This window comes from Cicer arietinum, chromosome 5 (assembly GCF_000331145.2).
Source record: "Cicer arietinum cultivar CDC Frontier isolate Library 1 chromosome 5, Cicar.CDCFrontier_v2.0, whole genome shotgun sequence".
Taxonomy (NCBI): domain Eukaryota; kingdom Viridiplantae; phylum Streptophyta; class Magnoliopsida; order Fabales; family Fabaceae; genus Cicer; species Cicer arietinum.
In genome coordinates, this window is record NC_021164.2 from 18,122,953 (window position 1) to 18,140,104 (window position 17,152).

At 27.1% G+C, this 17,152-nt stretch overlaps 1 protein-coding gene across 1 annotated transcript; it reads left to right on the plus strand.

Annotated features, from left to right (window-relative positions):
- The first annotated feature begins 6,418 nt into the window (after positions 1 to 6,418).
- On the plus strand, positions 6,419 to 10,826 carry LOC101514363 (disease resistance protein Roq1-like). Its single transcript, XM_012715657.3, is given in 5 exon segments — positions 6,419 to 7,068; positions 7,776 to 8,880; positions 9,112 to 9,384; positions 9,495 to 10,453; positions 10,455 to 10,826. Coding segments are annotated over 5 exon segments (3,105 nt in total). The 5' UTR covers positions 6,419 to 6,580; the 3' UTR covers positions 10,735 to 10,826.
- Positions 10,827 to 17,152: the final 6,326 nt, after the last annotated feature.

The following is a 17,152-nucleotide window of genomic DNA, read 5'->3' on the forward strand; positions in this document are numbered from 1 at the left end:
AAACACCTTAAATTAACCGTAAAGTATTTACCGCAGTTAAATTCAATTTATTTATCGACGAGAAATTCTAATTGGCATCGAAATATCTTTTTGATTATAAAACTCCAAAATATTATTAACTTTGGCTTAAAAGCCTCCGAGCCAAAATCCAAAATATACCAAAAATACAAAAAAGGGTACTTTAAAATTATGGGTCATACAACTCCGATCCCTACATGCCATGTCAAAGTATCACCTGTTGTTGCTTTCGAACCAACTGCACCGTTGCCGATACCGGACAATGATGGAGATATGCAGTTATCGGGCAAAGCTATTGGTAGTTACGTGGCATGGCCCACCCACCTTGTTGCCCTCGAAAAAAAGATTCCCAGAAACAAATCAGTTACATCTCCCGAAAAGGTTTGTCACATTTATTCCCTAAGGTTTGTCATTTTTTCAGATTCAATAAACTAACATTTAACCTCATTTTTGTAGATCCAATTAAGTAAACCACCCGTACAGCCAAAAAGAGCCAGCAAACCTCCAACATTGGAGCGTAATAGGGCTGCTAAACTACAAAGGCTTGAGGGTAATAAAGCTGCCAAAATTGCAGCAAGAAAACTGGATTGGGGAAAATCGGTCGCTACTCCCCATGTTCCTAAAATAAGTCAGTCACGCCTTGCTAAACATAGGGCGTGTCTTGATCTCCAAGTAAAACAGAACATGGACAACAACGACGATTCGCGCATCATACCGATGAATAAAGCTATATTCAGAGATGAGTATGATGAATTTCTCGAAAAGGAGCACATATACGAACTTCTCAACCATAAGGAGCTTAGTGATACTGTCATGTGCTTGTACATAAGGTAAAAAATACTTTTAATTGCATTTATTGGTAATTAATTAAATGTATTGGTAATTAATCTAGTTTAAAATTTTCATTGAAGGTTTTTGTATGAGAAGGTCGTGCGCACGAGGAAATTGTCAAATAAATACTCATTCTTGTCTCCGCATAAGCTGTCGATGTGCAAACTCGATCCAGTAAATGTAAAGAAATATATTGTAGATATGTTATTAGAAAATAAAGAAAAGGATAAATTGTTCTTCACACCATATAATTCAGGGTACTTAATTATATATTATTTATTTATATCTTTTTTAATTGATATGATTTTAATTTATTAGTTGTGTATAAACAAAATTGCTTAACCAAATTTTTTGTTGTTGTAGGGCACATTGGGTTTTATTTGCAATCAATGCGGTCTCTGAAGTTATATACTATTTAGATCCCTTGCATGGCAATTACAACAATCACTCCGAAATAAAGACTATGTTCGACACGTAAGTAATATTCATTTATTTCTTACATATATATATATAAATAATGTGTTTGTTCATGCTATAATAATCACATTTATTCATTCGATAGTGCCTTACAAGTTTTTCGAGCTCAAAGAGGTGCTACAGTGTCGAAGCAAAAGTCTAATAACATCACATGGATCCCAATAAAGGTTTGAAATATATGCCTTTAAATTTTCATTTACAAATATATGCCTTTACGATTAATGCACAAATATTTTATTGACTTATATGTTTTTATTTTACAGTGCCCTCGTCAAACAAACAACATCGACTGTGGGTACTACGTATTGAGGTTCATGAAGGAGATTGTTAACAAGAATAAAACTATTATCCCAGAAACGGTACGGTATTTTCATTATATGATTTTCATATATAATTAAATTATCTATATATTTGATACTAACTTAATATAATATGTTCAATTTTTATATTGCAGTACTTTGACAATTCATGTCCATCATATTCTGATGAAGATCTAATGGAATTAAAGGAAGAATGGTGTCAGTATGTGCTTGAAATGCAAATTATTTGATTTTCTGGGAAATAGCATGATGTTGGGCAAGGGATCTAAATATTATATGGTAGCTTGTGCATATTCTGTATATTCTGTTAGTTATTATATGTATATGATCATAGGACACAATATATGAACATGCATATTAATATGTAGTTAATTAGGTTGTAAATTAGGTTATATATATCTATCTGAATGTAGTTAATTATGTTGTAAATTACAGACTTACAAAGTTACATATATGTTAATTAAGTTACAGAGTTCTGTTTTTTGTCTATTGATTGTGTGAATGCATTTGGTATTTGAATATGTTTTGTTGTTGTGTGAACTGATTGTGAACTGATTCTGGATCAAAATAATTTTGGATAAAAAGATAAAAGACAACGCTTTCTAAAAAAATTGCCATATAAAGCTAAAAAATGCTTTTTCAAAAATTTAATAAGCACATTTTACAGCGTTTTTTTGAAAAAGTGCTGTAAAATTCATATGTTTGGTGTACATTTTACAACGCTTATTTGAAAAAGCACTGTAAAATGCATACCCATAATTAATATATTTGGTCTGCATTTTACAGCGCTTATTCGAAAAAGCGCTGTAAAATGTGCACCCAATATATTTATTATGGGTATGCATTTTACAGCGCTTTTTCAAATAAGCGTTGTAAAATGCCCATAATTCATATATTTGGTGTGCATTTTACAGCGCTTATTCGCAAAAGAGCTGTAAAATGTGCACACAATATATTTATTATGAGTATGCATTTTACAGCGCTTTTTCAAATAAGCGCTGTAAAATGTGCAAAACAAGCGTGCATTACATCTACATGTTTTATAGCGCTTTTTTAAAAGCGTTGTTGTATCTTTTACAGCGCGCGATTCTACAACGCTTGTTTTTTTGAAAAAGCGCTGTAAATGGATTAAAAAAAGTGCTGCAAAATGTCATTTTTGACGTAGTGATATATGTAAATCTTTAATAAAATAAATTTCAAACTCTTGATAAAGTATATTCAATAATTTTTTTTTTTACAACAACTTCTCATGTTAGAATTTAAAAAATCATACTAATAAAACAAATAAATTTAGATTATGCTACAATATAATTCAACATTAACATTTTTTTTTAAATAACAAATATTAAATAGTCAATCATATTTTTACATTTGAACATCTTATTTTTGAGCTTGTATTTTACATTTTATTTCATCAAATAAATACAAGTACCATTATATGTTGAAAAACAAATTGACAATCAAATGAGTCAAACAATTATCGTATATAATAAGTTATCATATGAATTTTACAAAATATTTAAAAAATTAAATTAGATGATTGTAAACATGATTTTCCTCATTTTAATTTTCCTAATCATATTCAATTATTACAAATCAATAAAGTAATATTATAAGATAACTATATTTATAATAGATAAAATATCACTTATAAAACTTATAAAATTATTTTACAATTATTTATAATAAATTTATAATTTATAAATTATTTTACAATTTGATAATAATTTTTAATTTATATTATTATCAAAGTATTTTATAAGTTATTTTATAATAAATTTATAAATTATTTTATAATATTATTAGTTATTTACCAATAGTAATAATTTATATTATTAGTCATTAAATTCAATTGAAAAAAACTACCTAATCACTCATAAATATCGACATAAATACTCTTTATCTAATAACAATTATATTATTTCCCTTATAGTGAGTAATGATTTTATATATTAAAAATTCAATTACTCATTAATGTCAATCCATTTATTTTCAATTTATGTCCATCCATTTTTTTGGTAACATTTTATAAAATAAAAATATATATTCTACTTGACAGAAAATTCACAAATTTATTAAAAATAATCATAAAATACGAATATATAAAAAATTATTAAAAAAGTTACTTCTAATTATTAAAATCTATTATCTATTATATATATATTTAAAATACACTCCTGATATCACAACAACTTATTTTTTTTTACAAATTCTTGATGAAATATATTCAATAATTTTTTTTTACAACAAATTCTCATGCTCGCAATTAAAACATCATACTAATAAAACAAATAAATTTAGACTATGCTACAATATAATTCAACATTAACATTTTTTTTAAAATAAAAAATATTAAATAGTCAATCATATTTTTAAATTTTTACATCTGATTTTTTTGTTTGTATTTTACATTTTACTTCATCAAATAAATACGAGTACCATTATATGTTGAAAAATAAATTAACAATCAAAGTACAATGAGTCAAACAATTATCCTATATAATAAGTTATCATACGAATTTTACAAAATATTTTAAAAATTAAATGATGACTGTGATAAACATAATTTTCCCTCATTTTAATTTTTCTAATCATATTCAATTATTACAAATCAATAAAATAATATTATAAAATAACTATATTTATAATACATAAAATATTACTTATAAAACTTATAAAATTAATTAATTAATATCCACGTAGCGCGCGAGCCATAGTCTAGTTTGAATTAGTTTTGAGCCTAAAAGTTTGAATTAGTTTTGAGTCTAAAAGTTATTTGATCCAATTACAAGATGTTTAATTTGGATTAGTTTTTTAATATTCAAAGTACAATTATAAAAAAATATAAGCATAATCGTTCATGCGATCATTTAACTTAATTTCAGGCAACACTTCAATTCTTTATTTTTTTTCTCAATTTGATCCTTTATTTAATTTTAAGTAATAATTAGATTTTTTATTTTTTAAAATATCAACAGTGTTATCCATTATTTACAAAAATTATAAAATTAATAATTATCTTCAATATAAATTTAAATTTTATCAAATTCATAACTTAAATTTTTTAAATAAACTCATATTTTTATTCTTTATTTGATGTTGTTGGATATAGAAATATGAGTTTATTTGAATATTGGAGTTATGCATTTGATGGATACATGAATTTTTTTGAAATTGGTATTGTATTTTATAGATTTTGTTTGAAAATTTTGATGAATTTTCTTTGTTTACGTAAAGAAATGACAATATTGTTTGCATTTTAACATATAAATGATGAAATTATTACTTAACATTAAATAAATGATCAAATAAAAAAAAATATATATTAATTATAATGTTAAGAGACCATTATTTAAAATTAAGTTAAGAGACCATTAGAGCAATTATATCAAAATATATTAATTATAATGTATTCGATATAAAACAATAGATTCAATTTAATGTAAAATATAACTTATAATACTAAAATTTAACATCACAAAATAACAATTATCAATTATGTTTTAAATATATGAAATACAAAATAAAAAAATTAAATTAAAAAGTATTATTAATAAAAAAGTTAAAAACCAATAAATTATATATAAATGCAATATATCAATGTGATTTTTGTAAAATAACATAATAAACATCTAATAAATTTGATTTTACGCAATCTTCAATTATGTTAGATAAATTTAAATATAAATACTCCTACTTCTAACCATATTTTATTAGGTGGAACACCCTTATAAATTTTTGAGTTAAATATATAGGATGCATTTCTTATAGATTATTTTGTAAAATAATTATTTTAAGAAAAAATTATTATTTTTAAAAATTTGTGTCAGTTTGTTATTAGAATAATAAAAATCAAGAAATGATGTAAAAACTAGTTAAAATAAAAATAAATAAATAAATAAACTAATTTAGTAACTTTAAAAAAAGTTATTTTTATAATTATTTTTAAAAAAAATTATTTTTATTCCGATATACAAATGCAAGAAAAATTGATAAAAAATAATCCTTAAATTATAGAATATTAAAAAAAAATATTACATTTCCTTCGTGATGAATACCAAGGCTGTAATTTTCCTCTTTTCACTCATCAAACAAACCTCAACAAGAATTACTTGCCAAGACTCTACCAAGGTGCAATTTCTATCCCATTTTATTTAAATTACTATTTTCCCCTCCATCTTCTTCACTTACTGTTGTGATGCTTTGCATTGCCACATGAAATCAAAATAAACACATCACTCCTGAGGAGAAATATTTTGTATGGTTTTGAATTTGCATTTTTATTTCTGGCTATTTGCATTGGTTTTCATATATTTTTAGGTTATTTAGTGAATGTCATTTGTTTTTTTTTTAGAAATTGTGAATGTTATTTAATATCTTGAAATATTTTATTGTCTTCATATTACTAGTAGTGTTTTTTTATAAATTGTCTGGTTCTAAGGAGTTTGAGGAAGAGTTAACTAAAATCTGATCAAATATTGTTTTAATTAAAGTTCAAACTCGTCCTGAAGTCCTAGCTCAACTGACAAATGTCGATATTGTTAGATTGGACTTTTTGTGTTAGGTTCGAATACAAGACCTTAGGTTTATGTGAGTTAATTATAGTGGAATTTAAATAAAATATAAAAGAGTTCAAACTCAAATTCTCTAAAACAATTCATAATTTACTTAATGAAGCCCGTTTATATTACTTATTGTTTTATATAATTAAGTCAACTAAGTGTGAATTAGCAAGTCAACGTGTAGAAAACATCTACAAAGCAAGGACAGATGACATCAACTACTTCAGCTCAAATCTTCCTTCTCTATTGTAAACAGAGATTTGAAGAAAGGGAAACACTTAAAGATTATAAATCAAGGAGAGAAAGAAAAAAGAGGGTGTTAACTTAATTCATCATTCCAAATTCATTGGTCTCTAGACTCTTGTATCATTCATGGAACAACCTTCTTTGTCTTACTTGACATTTGATTGGACTTATGATGTCTTTCTCAGTTTTAGAGGCATCGATACTCGAAACAACTTCACTGGTAATTTGTATAACTCTCTTCATCAAAGAGGTATACACACTTTCATTGATGATGAAGAAATTCAAAAAGGAGAAGAAATCACGCATACTCTTCTCCAAGCCATTAAACAATCTAGGATTTTCATTGCTGTTCTCTCTAATAGCTATGCATCTTCAACTTTCTGTTTGACTGAACTTGTAATGATCCTTGAGTGTTCCAAGTCACAAGGAAGGTTGTTTTTGCCAGTTTTTTATGATGTGGATCCGTTCCAAATTCGACACCTAACTGGGGCTTATGCTGAGGCTTTTGCAAAACATGAGGTGAGATTTAGAGATGACAAAGATAATAAAGTGCAGAAATGGAAGGATGCTTTATGTCAAGCTGCTAGTGTCTCTGGATGGCATTTTAAACCAGGGTATGTACTTCACACCATCCTTTCATGCATTTTTTTCTCCATTTTCCCTGTTGGAATTATTATCTCACATTCTAAATAAAAATTATATACGAGAGGGGATCCATATTTCAAATGATCAGTAGTTTGCTGTTGCTCCTAATGCTTTTCCTCAACTCCCCCGGCCCCAATTTTGTTTTCCAAACACATGAAGTAAATGAAAACTATCTATCTATTCTATTATGTTTAGTATAGCTCATATTCACTTATATTTTTGACCTATTTGTTTGGTGGCTTACGGTTCAGGGATAAACTTGTAAACATGGTTGTAGTATTTAAACATTATATAGTAATTTGTAACCTTGTAAATTTAATAATAACCACAACAGTCAATAACCACTCTGCTATCAGAGGTAGACACAATTAGCTGAACAACTTGATCAATTGATTGTGTTCTTGTATATGCTTTATTTATCTATTTTTTTAAGAACTGAATTTGGTATTCTATCATATTCATTCTAAGAAAAATCTTACCCTCATAACAAATGGCGATTTTCACACATTTGTTTTCCGCTATTTTTTCCCACATTTGTGCAATCTTTCTCGAGATCTAGATGAAGGAAATATAGGGAAGAAGTAATAATATGTATGTGATTAATTTTGGCTGAAGTGAATAAACTAAGCACATTGAACGACGCTGTTCAGTTTACATATACTTTTACAATGTGCAGGTTTGAATCTGAATATAAGTTTATTCGAAAGATAGTTGCAGAGGTCTCTATAAAGATCAACCGCATTCCTTTGCATGTTGCAAACAACCCAGTTGGGCTAGAGTCTCGAATATTAGAAGTGACATCTCTCCTTAGACTTGAGTCGGATGAGAAAGTTAGCATGGTAGGCATTTATGGAATCGGTGGAATTGGAAAATCAACAACTGCTCGTGCTGTTCATAACTTGATTGCTGATCAATTTGAAGGTGTGTGTTTTCTTGCTAACATAAAAGAGAGAGCAATTCATCAGAGTCTTGCACAGCTCCAAGAAACACTACTTTCTGAAATACTTGGGGAAAAGGATATTAAAGTGGGAGATGTTTATAGAGGAGTTTCAATAATTAAAAGGAGGCTTCAAAGAAAGAGAGTCCTTTTGATTTTGGATAATGTTGACAAAGTGCAACATTTACAGGCACTTGTAGGAGGACATGATTGGTTTGGCTTCGGCAGCAAGATCATAATCACTACAAGGGACAAGCATTTGTTGGCCACTCATGGGATTTTGAAAGTCTTTGAGGTTAAACAACTAAAAGATGATAAGGCTCTCGAGTTATTTTGTTGGCATGCATTTAAAAATCAAAAAATTGATCTAGGTTATGTGGATATTGCAAGACGTGTAACATCTTATTGTCATGGTCTTCCCTTGGCTTTGGAGGTAATTGGTTCTCACTTGTTTGGAAAATGTTTAGCTGTATGGAAGTCCTCATTAGATAAATATGAAAGAGTCATTCGTCAAGACATCCATGAAATTCTTAAAGTTAGCTATGATGATTTGGAAGAAGATGAGAAGGGTATCTTTCTAGATATAGCTTGTTTCTTCAATTCTTATGAAATAAGCTATGTCAAAGAAATACTATATTTGCATGGTTTTCATGCAGAAGATGGCATACAAGTGCTAACCGACAAATCTCTCATTAAAATTGACGTTAATGGTTGTGTGAGAATGCGTGACTTAATTCAAGGCATGGGTAGAGAAATCGTGAGGCAGGAATCAACATTGGAGCCTGGAAAGCGTAGTAGATTATGGTTTAGTGATGACATTGTTCATGTTTTGGAAGAAAACAAGGTATGATAGTTAAAATGTCCCTTCTTTTTTATATATATTTATACATTTTGGTTGATATGTATTAGTTTATAGGATAGTTAGTTTCATTCTCAACTATAAATGTTTGGTGAAATTTGTTACTACTAGTAGAAAAAGGACATATTGATTAGAAATTTGTGTATACAATCAAATATGTAGACGACAAATTCTCAACTTTTAATTTGTGTTTAACCTATGATTTGGAATTGAAAGGGAACTCATACAATTGAAGTTATGATCGTCAACTTGAACAAAGACAGAAAAGTGAAATGGAGTGGAATAGCCTTTGGACAGATGAAGAACTTGAGAATTCTTATAATTAGAAATGCACGATTTTCTAGAGGTCCTCAAAGTCTTCCAAATAGTTTGAGAGTGCTTGATTGGAGCCGATATCCATCCTCTGCTTTACCATCTGATTTTAATCCCAAGAATCTTGCCATACTTAACATGCCTGAAAGTTGCCTTAAATGGTTCGAATCACTCAAGGCATGTATTCTTTTAAAAATAATTCATATCTCAAACATGTACTCTTTGCCTTAAACTAATGTTTATTTCCAATTGAACCTTAACAATATGAGGCATCTAATTTTTGGTAGGTTTTTGAGACATTGAGCTTTCTGGATTTTGAAGGATGCAAATTCCTAACTGAAGTACCTAGCTTATCTAGAGTACCAAATTTGGGGGCGCTATGTCTTGACTATTGCGCTAACTTAATTAAAATTCATGACTCAGTTGGGTTTCTTGATAGACTTGTGTTATTTAGTGCTCAAGGATGCACCCAATTACAAAGTTTGGTTCCCTATATCAACTTGCCATCTCTAGAGACTTTAGATCTTAGGGGTTGCTCGTGTCTTGAGATCTTCCCAGAAGTACAAGGAGTGATGGAGAATATTAAAGATGTTTATTTAGACCAAACTATCCTAAAACAATTGCCTTTTACATTTGGAAATCTCGTTGGTCTCCAACGGTTGTTCTTGAGGGGATGCAAAAGGATGATTCAGCTACCAAGCTACATATTGCCCAAACTTGAGATAATAACATCATATGGTTGTAGGGGATTTCGATCATCTAAAGATGAAGAAAAATTGAATCCAAAAGTGTTTGCAAATTCTATGTGTATTTATAATGAATATGGAAAGTCCTTCATGTATTCTTGTAATATAAGCTCCAAAGATTTCATAGAAGTATGTAGTATTTTGTGGAATCAGCAAGGGCATGTTCCTGCGAATCTTGATGTTGGGGTACTTCGTTCGAGGCTTATAGAGGGAAGAGTAAATGTGGATAAGCTTAGAAGAAATGAATCTTCAGTGCGTTTTCGGTTCCGAACAAAATTCCCCAAAATTGCTTTATGGTGTTGTGTAGAACCTGGAAAGCATTTTGACAGCATGGTGTTGGATTTCAAGTTGAATGTACTCATCAATGGCACTAAGCAACTCACTTCTTCCTGCCGATACATATTTTATACACAAAATTTGACGTCCCAAATCCTTTGTTGTGATCTACAATGTAAAGTGGAAGGTGTATTTTCAGAGACTGAGTGGAACATTGCTGAGATTTTGTGAGACAGAACATCTCATCATGCCATATGATTCTAAAAGGGTCATGACCTACCAGGATATGACCACTAAGAAGGTTCTAGAGTGGTTCTTCGTATATGTCTACTTAGAAAATAAAATGGAAGATTTCACGTTATTTGACAATCCTGTCTACTTAGAAGACAAAAAGGGAGAGTCCATATTATTTGACGATCCTAATTTTCCTCTATCATATGAACATCAAAAGAAGAGAAAATACATAGATAGAATAATAGTGAGAATGTGTTGCCAGCAAAATTAGATAGAATAATAGTGTAATCACAAATCACCCCTTGTATTCTATAACTACTCTAGTTATTTTAATTTTGATCTTTATATGTGCGCTTTATGTCCAGAATATATTTATCTCCTTGTCTTCCTTCTCAACACATTAAACCTACATTTTCTAGGAATCATTGATATTTTTATGTTTATAGATGAATGCACGTTTATATATGAATGTTTACTATTAGTTTTGAGGAGTGTTGATGTAAAAAAAATATTTGTGTGGATGAGTATAGAATATTTGTCTCAAAAGTAAAATTGGGAACATATAATTTTGGAGAAACTTTTATACATGAATTTGATTGAGTATATATTAATAGTAATAGTTAAATTTTATAAGAAAAAATATTTACATTAAAAAAATAATTATTAATTGTGAAAACTAAATTATACATATATATATATAAGATAATTGTGATTTGTGTGATTTGATATATTTTTTTTTTATGATTCTGAACACGATATATATTGCACTTTTGGTCCTCTATTTTAGTTGAATTGCAAAAATAGTCTCCCATTTTATTTGTCACCAGTCTTAGCCTCCAAACAGGATTTTAGTCCAAAACTTGAAGAAATGTTATTTTTTGTAAGGATATATAAAAAAAAATAATGTGGTAGAATCTATGTGGATTAATTGCATTTTAATACTACTCTAAATTTAAAAAATACAATTTTTATTTTTAAAAATAAATTTCTTATTTTATTACAATATTTAATTAAAATAAAAAATAAAACAAACAACTTAGATGAAATTAAGAATTAGATTTCTCAAAATTGTTTTTGGATTTCACTATGAAAGAAAGTGTTTTTTTGTTTGTTTTTTATTTTTTATTTTTTATTTTTGTAAATAAATGCTATAGGAAATTTGTTTTTAAAAATAGAAATTATTTTTTTAAAATTTAGATAATATTAAATTGAAACTAATCCACATAGATTATGTCATATCATTTTTTTTATATATCATTAAAAAATGATATTTTATCAAGTTTTAGATAAAAAATTTATTTGAGATCGAATCTGGATATTCATAAATATATTCTGGTATATGTTGTTGTAATTTTGGATTCTATAATTGATGTATTTTATGATTAGAATTGCGATTGTTGTGTTATCGTTCGTGAAATGTATATTTTAGTCTAATATATCAAAAAGTGACATGTTATCTATACCTTAGGACCGACCCAACACATTATGAGGCCTAAAGTGAAACTATCAAAAAAGGTTTTTTCAAAGTTAATAAATATGTTATTAATATTTTATTATAGAAAAATTATTTGGCAAATCATGACATTTTCAAATCCATTTTCTTTATATTTTTCAAAAAAAATGAAATAAGATCTTTTTCAACTGTTCTACAATAACATCAAAAATTGATATAAAGTTTTCCATCTTTTATTGGAAGAAGAAAATAATGTGTATATACATTATATCACTCCAAGAACTCATGTTAGCAATATGTTCTCTACTTGCTTCATGATTTTTCAATTTATAACTAACAAGATTGTGACCCGTGCGTTGTGCGATAGGTATTAATATATTTTTATATGTGTATATATAAATTTCTCATTAAAATATATACTTATTTTTCAATACAAAAATAGATAAAATAAAAGATATCAAAGTTTTGCATAACTAACGATACAATTATTTGTAACTAATTAGGAGAATGTTAAATGTATTGTAGACTTGAAATTAGAGAGTTAAGATCGAATAACATTTTTTAAAGCAAATATTAAAGTGTAAAGACATCATCGTGATTAATTGACATCTCAACTGTATTGACACTTCCATTTACCTATAAATATTTAGACACCCTAAAATTATTATTAATAAATTGAAAATATCGATAACAAAAAAATAGAGGGAGAAAATAATTAAAATCATTTAAGATCGAATAATCTATTTATTTATATTGTTAAAATGAAGTTAATTTTTAAATAGTAAAATATTGAATCATTATAATTAATAACACTTTTTGAAATATAACTAGTTAAGTTGTAAGTTTTTCTTTGCCAACATATGTTAGCATTAACACATCAAAAATCTAAAATCGATTATATAATTTATTTAAATCGTAAATATGATAATGTATTATATTATATATTATATATTTCTTATTATAGGAATATAATAATGTTAAATCTTTTAAGAGAGATTTTTTACATCTATTGTGGTCTTACTTGGTTAGAAGATTAATCTTTGCAATTGTGCGCGGAGGATATCATATTCACATAACAAAAGATATTGCTTTTGAATGATAAGTGTATGATTTCTTAAATGTATGATACACAATCACTTTAATACACAACTTGTACTTTATTATTTTGTGTAACAAAGGTAAATCAATCATAATATTTTACATTAAGATATTTATATAATGATGCTCCAAAGATTTATATTGATTTTTAGAGTTCTCTTTCATTTTTAGAGATGTAACATTTCGTTTACTTTTTATTAGTGCAAATTAAGTAAGGGACATCAAAAAGTTTTAAGAAGGAGGTTTCGAGTCCAAAATCTGATAAAACTAATATAACTAATAACTTGCTTATAAAAAGATATGTTTCAACTATTAATAAAGATATTGAATATGTCATTATTAACTTTTTTTAAGAAAGATTAAAAGTAAAATAATAGCTTTAAGGATAATTGAATTTTTCAATAATTTTAGTATTAGTGTGTATTTATTTGTTGAAACTTGAAACATTTTATTTAGTTCAATATCTAATAAAACTAATATAACCACTAATTTACTAATATTTACTTATAAAAAATTATGTTTCAGCAAATAATAATGATATTGAATATGTCATTATTATTTTTTTTTCAAAGGAAAATTAAAAGTAAAATAGTAGCTTTTAGGATAATTGAATTTTTTAATTAATCTTAGTATTAGTGTGTATTTATTTTAAAAGTCTATATTTTATCATGGTTGAGTGAGATGCGTGATGAATATTAATCCTTTAATATTAAATTGACTAAACATGAAAGTAGTCATGTTTGAAGTTCATATCAAATTTGTAGATAAAAATATTTGTTTAAAAAATATTTGAGGACATAAGCTATATTTTTTTAACACAACATAAACTACAAATTGATCCAGAGAATACTAAATGTTTGACAAAATTCTAATAGAATGAATGAGAACTGTAAATACTTGAATTTTTTCTTACATATAAATTTAAATTTCTTATAACTTTAGAGATATAACATTTTTGTTGAAAATTTATTAATTTTTTGTTGTTGCAATTTAATCGATACTTTATTTGTATTTATATGTAATGAATTACAATGAAAATATATGTATTTATATGTAATGAATTACCATAAATACATATGTGAATTAGGTTATAGTTTGGTTGTTGAGGAACACTCAAAAGGTTTTTGGTCCAAAATTAGATAAATCTAATATAACTACTAATTTACTAACATTTGAAGTTAAAAATAAGTTTTTGTGAAAGAAGATTAAAAATAAAATAATAACTTAAAAGATACCTGAATATTTAAATTAAATTTAGTATTAGTATGTATATATTTGTTGAAACTTCAAATGTACCCGAAAACAAAACCCTAAAAAATATGTTTATGATACCTGTCATTTTGTTTATTTTTTTAAAACAAAAATTATTTGTTTAGTAAAAAAAATATAAAATAATTTGTTTATTTTTTAAAAAACAAAAAACATTTGTTTATTGCTTTTAGATGCTCTAAGAATAGAGTTTCTGTTTATATTGTGTTTGAAATATTAGTAGCAATAACCTCTCAAGTTGTTAGTTATGAATGTTCTCTAATTTTTGCAGTTTTCTAATTTTTTTGTCTCTATTGTGTATGGTATTAATTGCTTCTAAGTGTTCCTTTAGACTTCAACCTAGCCGCTATAGCATTTTGATGGTAGGCCGCTAAGCTGCGCTATCTGCTACTGACTACATAGAATGATTATCAAAATCAAGAAAACTATGATGGAAATAAGGAATTAGTTTCATGGGTATAGTAAAAATAGCCTTTTTTTTTTTTAAATTGTTGACTACTGTCTTGCTAAACTGCATTACTTATCCTTTATGTTTCCTTGTTCCTACTCACGAGTAAAATTCCTGGACTTAGCATTCAGATTCTGTTTGTTTTTATTATTCTCATTTTGTACTTAGATTCTTAGACCCGTGGTATTGTTTACTCATGTTTATTGTTTCATTTTCCTTTTAATAATGCATTAAAAGTTTGAAAAGTGTACTAAATTCAATAAACATATCTTGCAAAAGGATTTTTTTGTTTTTATTGTTTCATTTTCCTTTTAATAATGCATTAAAAGTTTGAAAAGTGTACTAAATTCAATAAACATATCTTGCAAAAGGATTTTTGTTGAAAAATCTGAGATTCCTGCTGGCTGACTTTGAAGTATTCACCACTTTTCAATTTGTAGGTTCCGGTTTATATAATTTCTTCAGTGGCTGAAGAATTACTTGCATTGCTTAACATTATACCAGAGTGGCTTTGTAAACAGCGGCAAGAAAGAGTATGTACCTTTAGAATTATGAATCTGGTCCATTGTACTGGCATGCTGAAATTTATAATTGGTCAATTGCTTGACATCATAACTGGTACTGCAGTTATTTGCTGGGGAACCGATGTTTGCGCATGTCAAGCTCTAAAAGAGAAAAAAGATTCACGTGGTTCCTGACATTCATTCACATAAACTTTTGAGTTTTTTTACCTTTCTCTTCTCTATTGTAAAGAACTACTGCTAATTGTGGAAATAATTAATCAAGTTTAGTGTCCTTTTACACCTTCTTGATGAAAATCACATGTTTTCGCAATGTTAATTGTTTGATGATGTGGGCATGGATGGAATTGTTGAGTTTTTATTAAAAAATTTGGAGTTAAAAATGAAAATGATTGAGTTTTTATTATTTAATTGGTTTATTAATTAATTAATTTATCTAAAATTATTCATGTCCCTATGTATTTACTAAAAAAGATTCAGAAATGACTTTTTTAAAATTTATTAGAATTTAAAAAAAAATATATTAAACAAAAAACATTACAAGACTAAAATCAAAACGAAATATTCTCAGTTTGGTGTTTTGACAAAATTCTCATGAGATTGAGCTTTTTGAGAGAAATAAGTTGAGTTCATTTGTTATTTATATAATTTGTGACACTTCATTGGTATACATACACACAAATAGCCTTTTTTTCCAAGTGTCATTTCTAACACTTCAATTAATTAAATATAACATTGTTTCTAAGCAAATCACATAGCTCAACATAAACTCTTAAACTGACATGTCTCTATTTGATATATACTAATCAAATTAGTTCATACTAATCGACCAGGTTCATTAATTTATTAAATTAATCGATTATATATTAAAATAAATTGATTGGTTAGTGATTTAATCGATTTAAGTCCTTAACAATTTAATCCTTATCTAACAATATTCGACAATTTAAATTTAGATGCTTATTCTAATGATATTGCAGAATTAGAATAATAATTTAAAACCCTGATTAGAGACCAAATCACTGAGACCTTTGACTTATAATTCAATTACTTATTTAAATATGGTTTAAACTATGATTCAAACACAGAGCATAGGAAAAACAATATTAATATAACAAACTAATTAGGGACTAAAAAAAACCACTCTTTAAATGGATTTGCCTAAGCTGCTTTCTATGGTTCAAATGGGGTTGAACCAATTGGTAAGCGTTTCTAGTCTTGTCTAAATTTTTAGTGTTGAAATTTAGAATTAGTGTTGTGTGAATTGATAAAATAAAAAAGTGCCAAATAAGAAGATATCACATTTTAATAATATTTATGAGGATGTATGACTTTGGGTTGTAACTCAAGGGTACAAATTTAATATTTATTTTTTAATATGTGCGTTTTTTTCTCTCTGGATATTTTTTTGACACTACTTTTTCATGTGTGTTTACCGAGTCCTCCTTTCGGTTCCACTTTTCCTCATCAGTTTCACATGATCGAATCTTCCTCCACTTTTTCGCATGTGAGTTTTTTGTGGACTATTTCATCTTCATAGAAATTCCAATAAGTTCACAAATCACACCAAAATTCTTATCTTTTTGTCCCTTTACCAAAAAATTTGTCCCTTTAGATTTTCAACTGGTTATAGTACTATATTATGAGTGGCTTTAAGCGCCATATTTAGATGGTGTAATTTTATAAAGATTTTATACATGCAATAGTAAAACCGACGCAGTGCAACTAAATTGTTATATTTAGTAATATCTGTCTGTCTTGCACAATTTTAAACAGTGTCGCGAAACGTTTTAAAGAGAGGTACTTAATTTTTGACTCAGCTCAGTAATATCTTTCAAAATAGTTTTTCAAAACTCAAAAACAACACCTTACAATTGCTCGGGACTCTCAAACTTTTCAT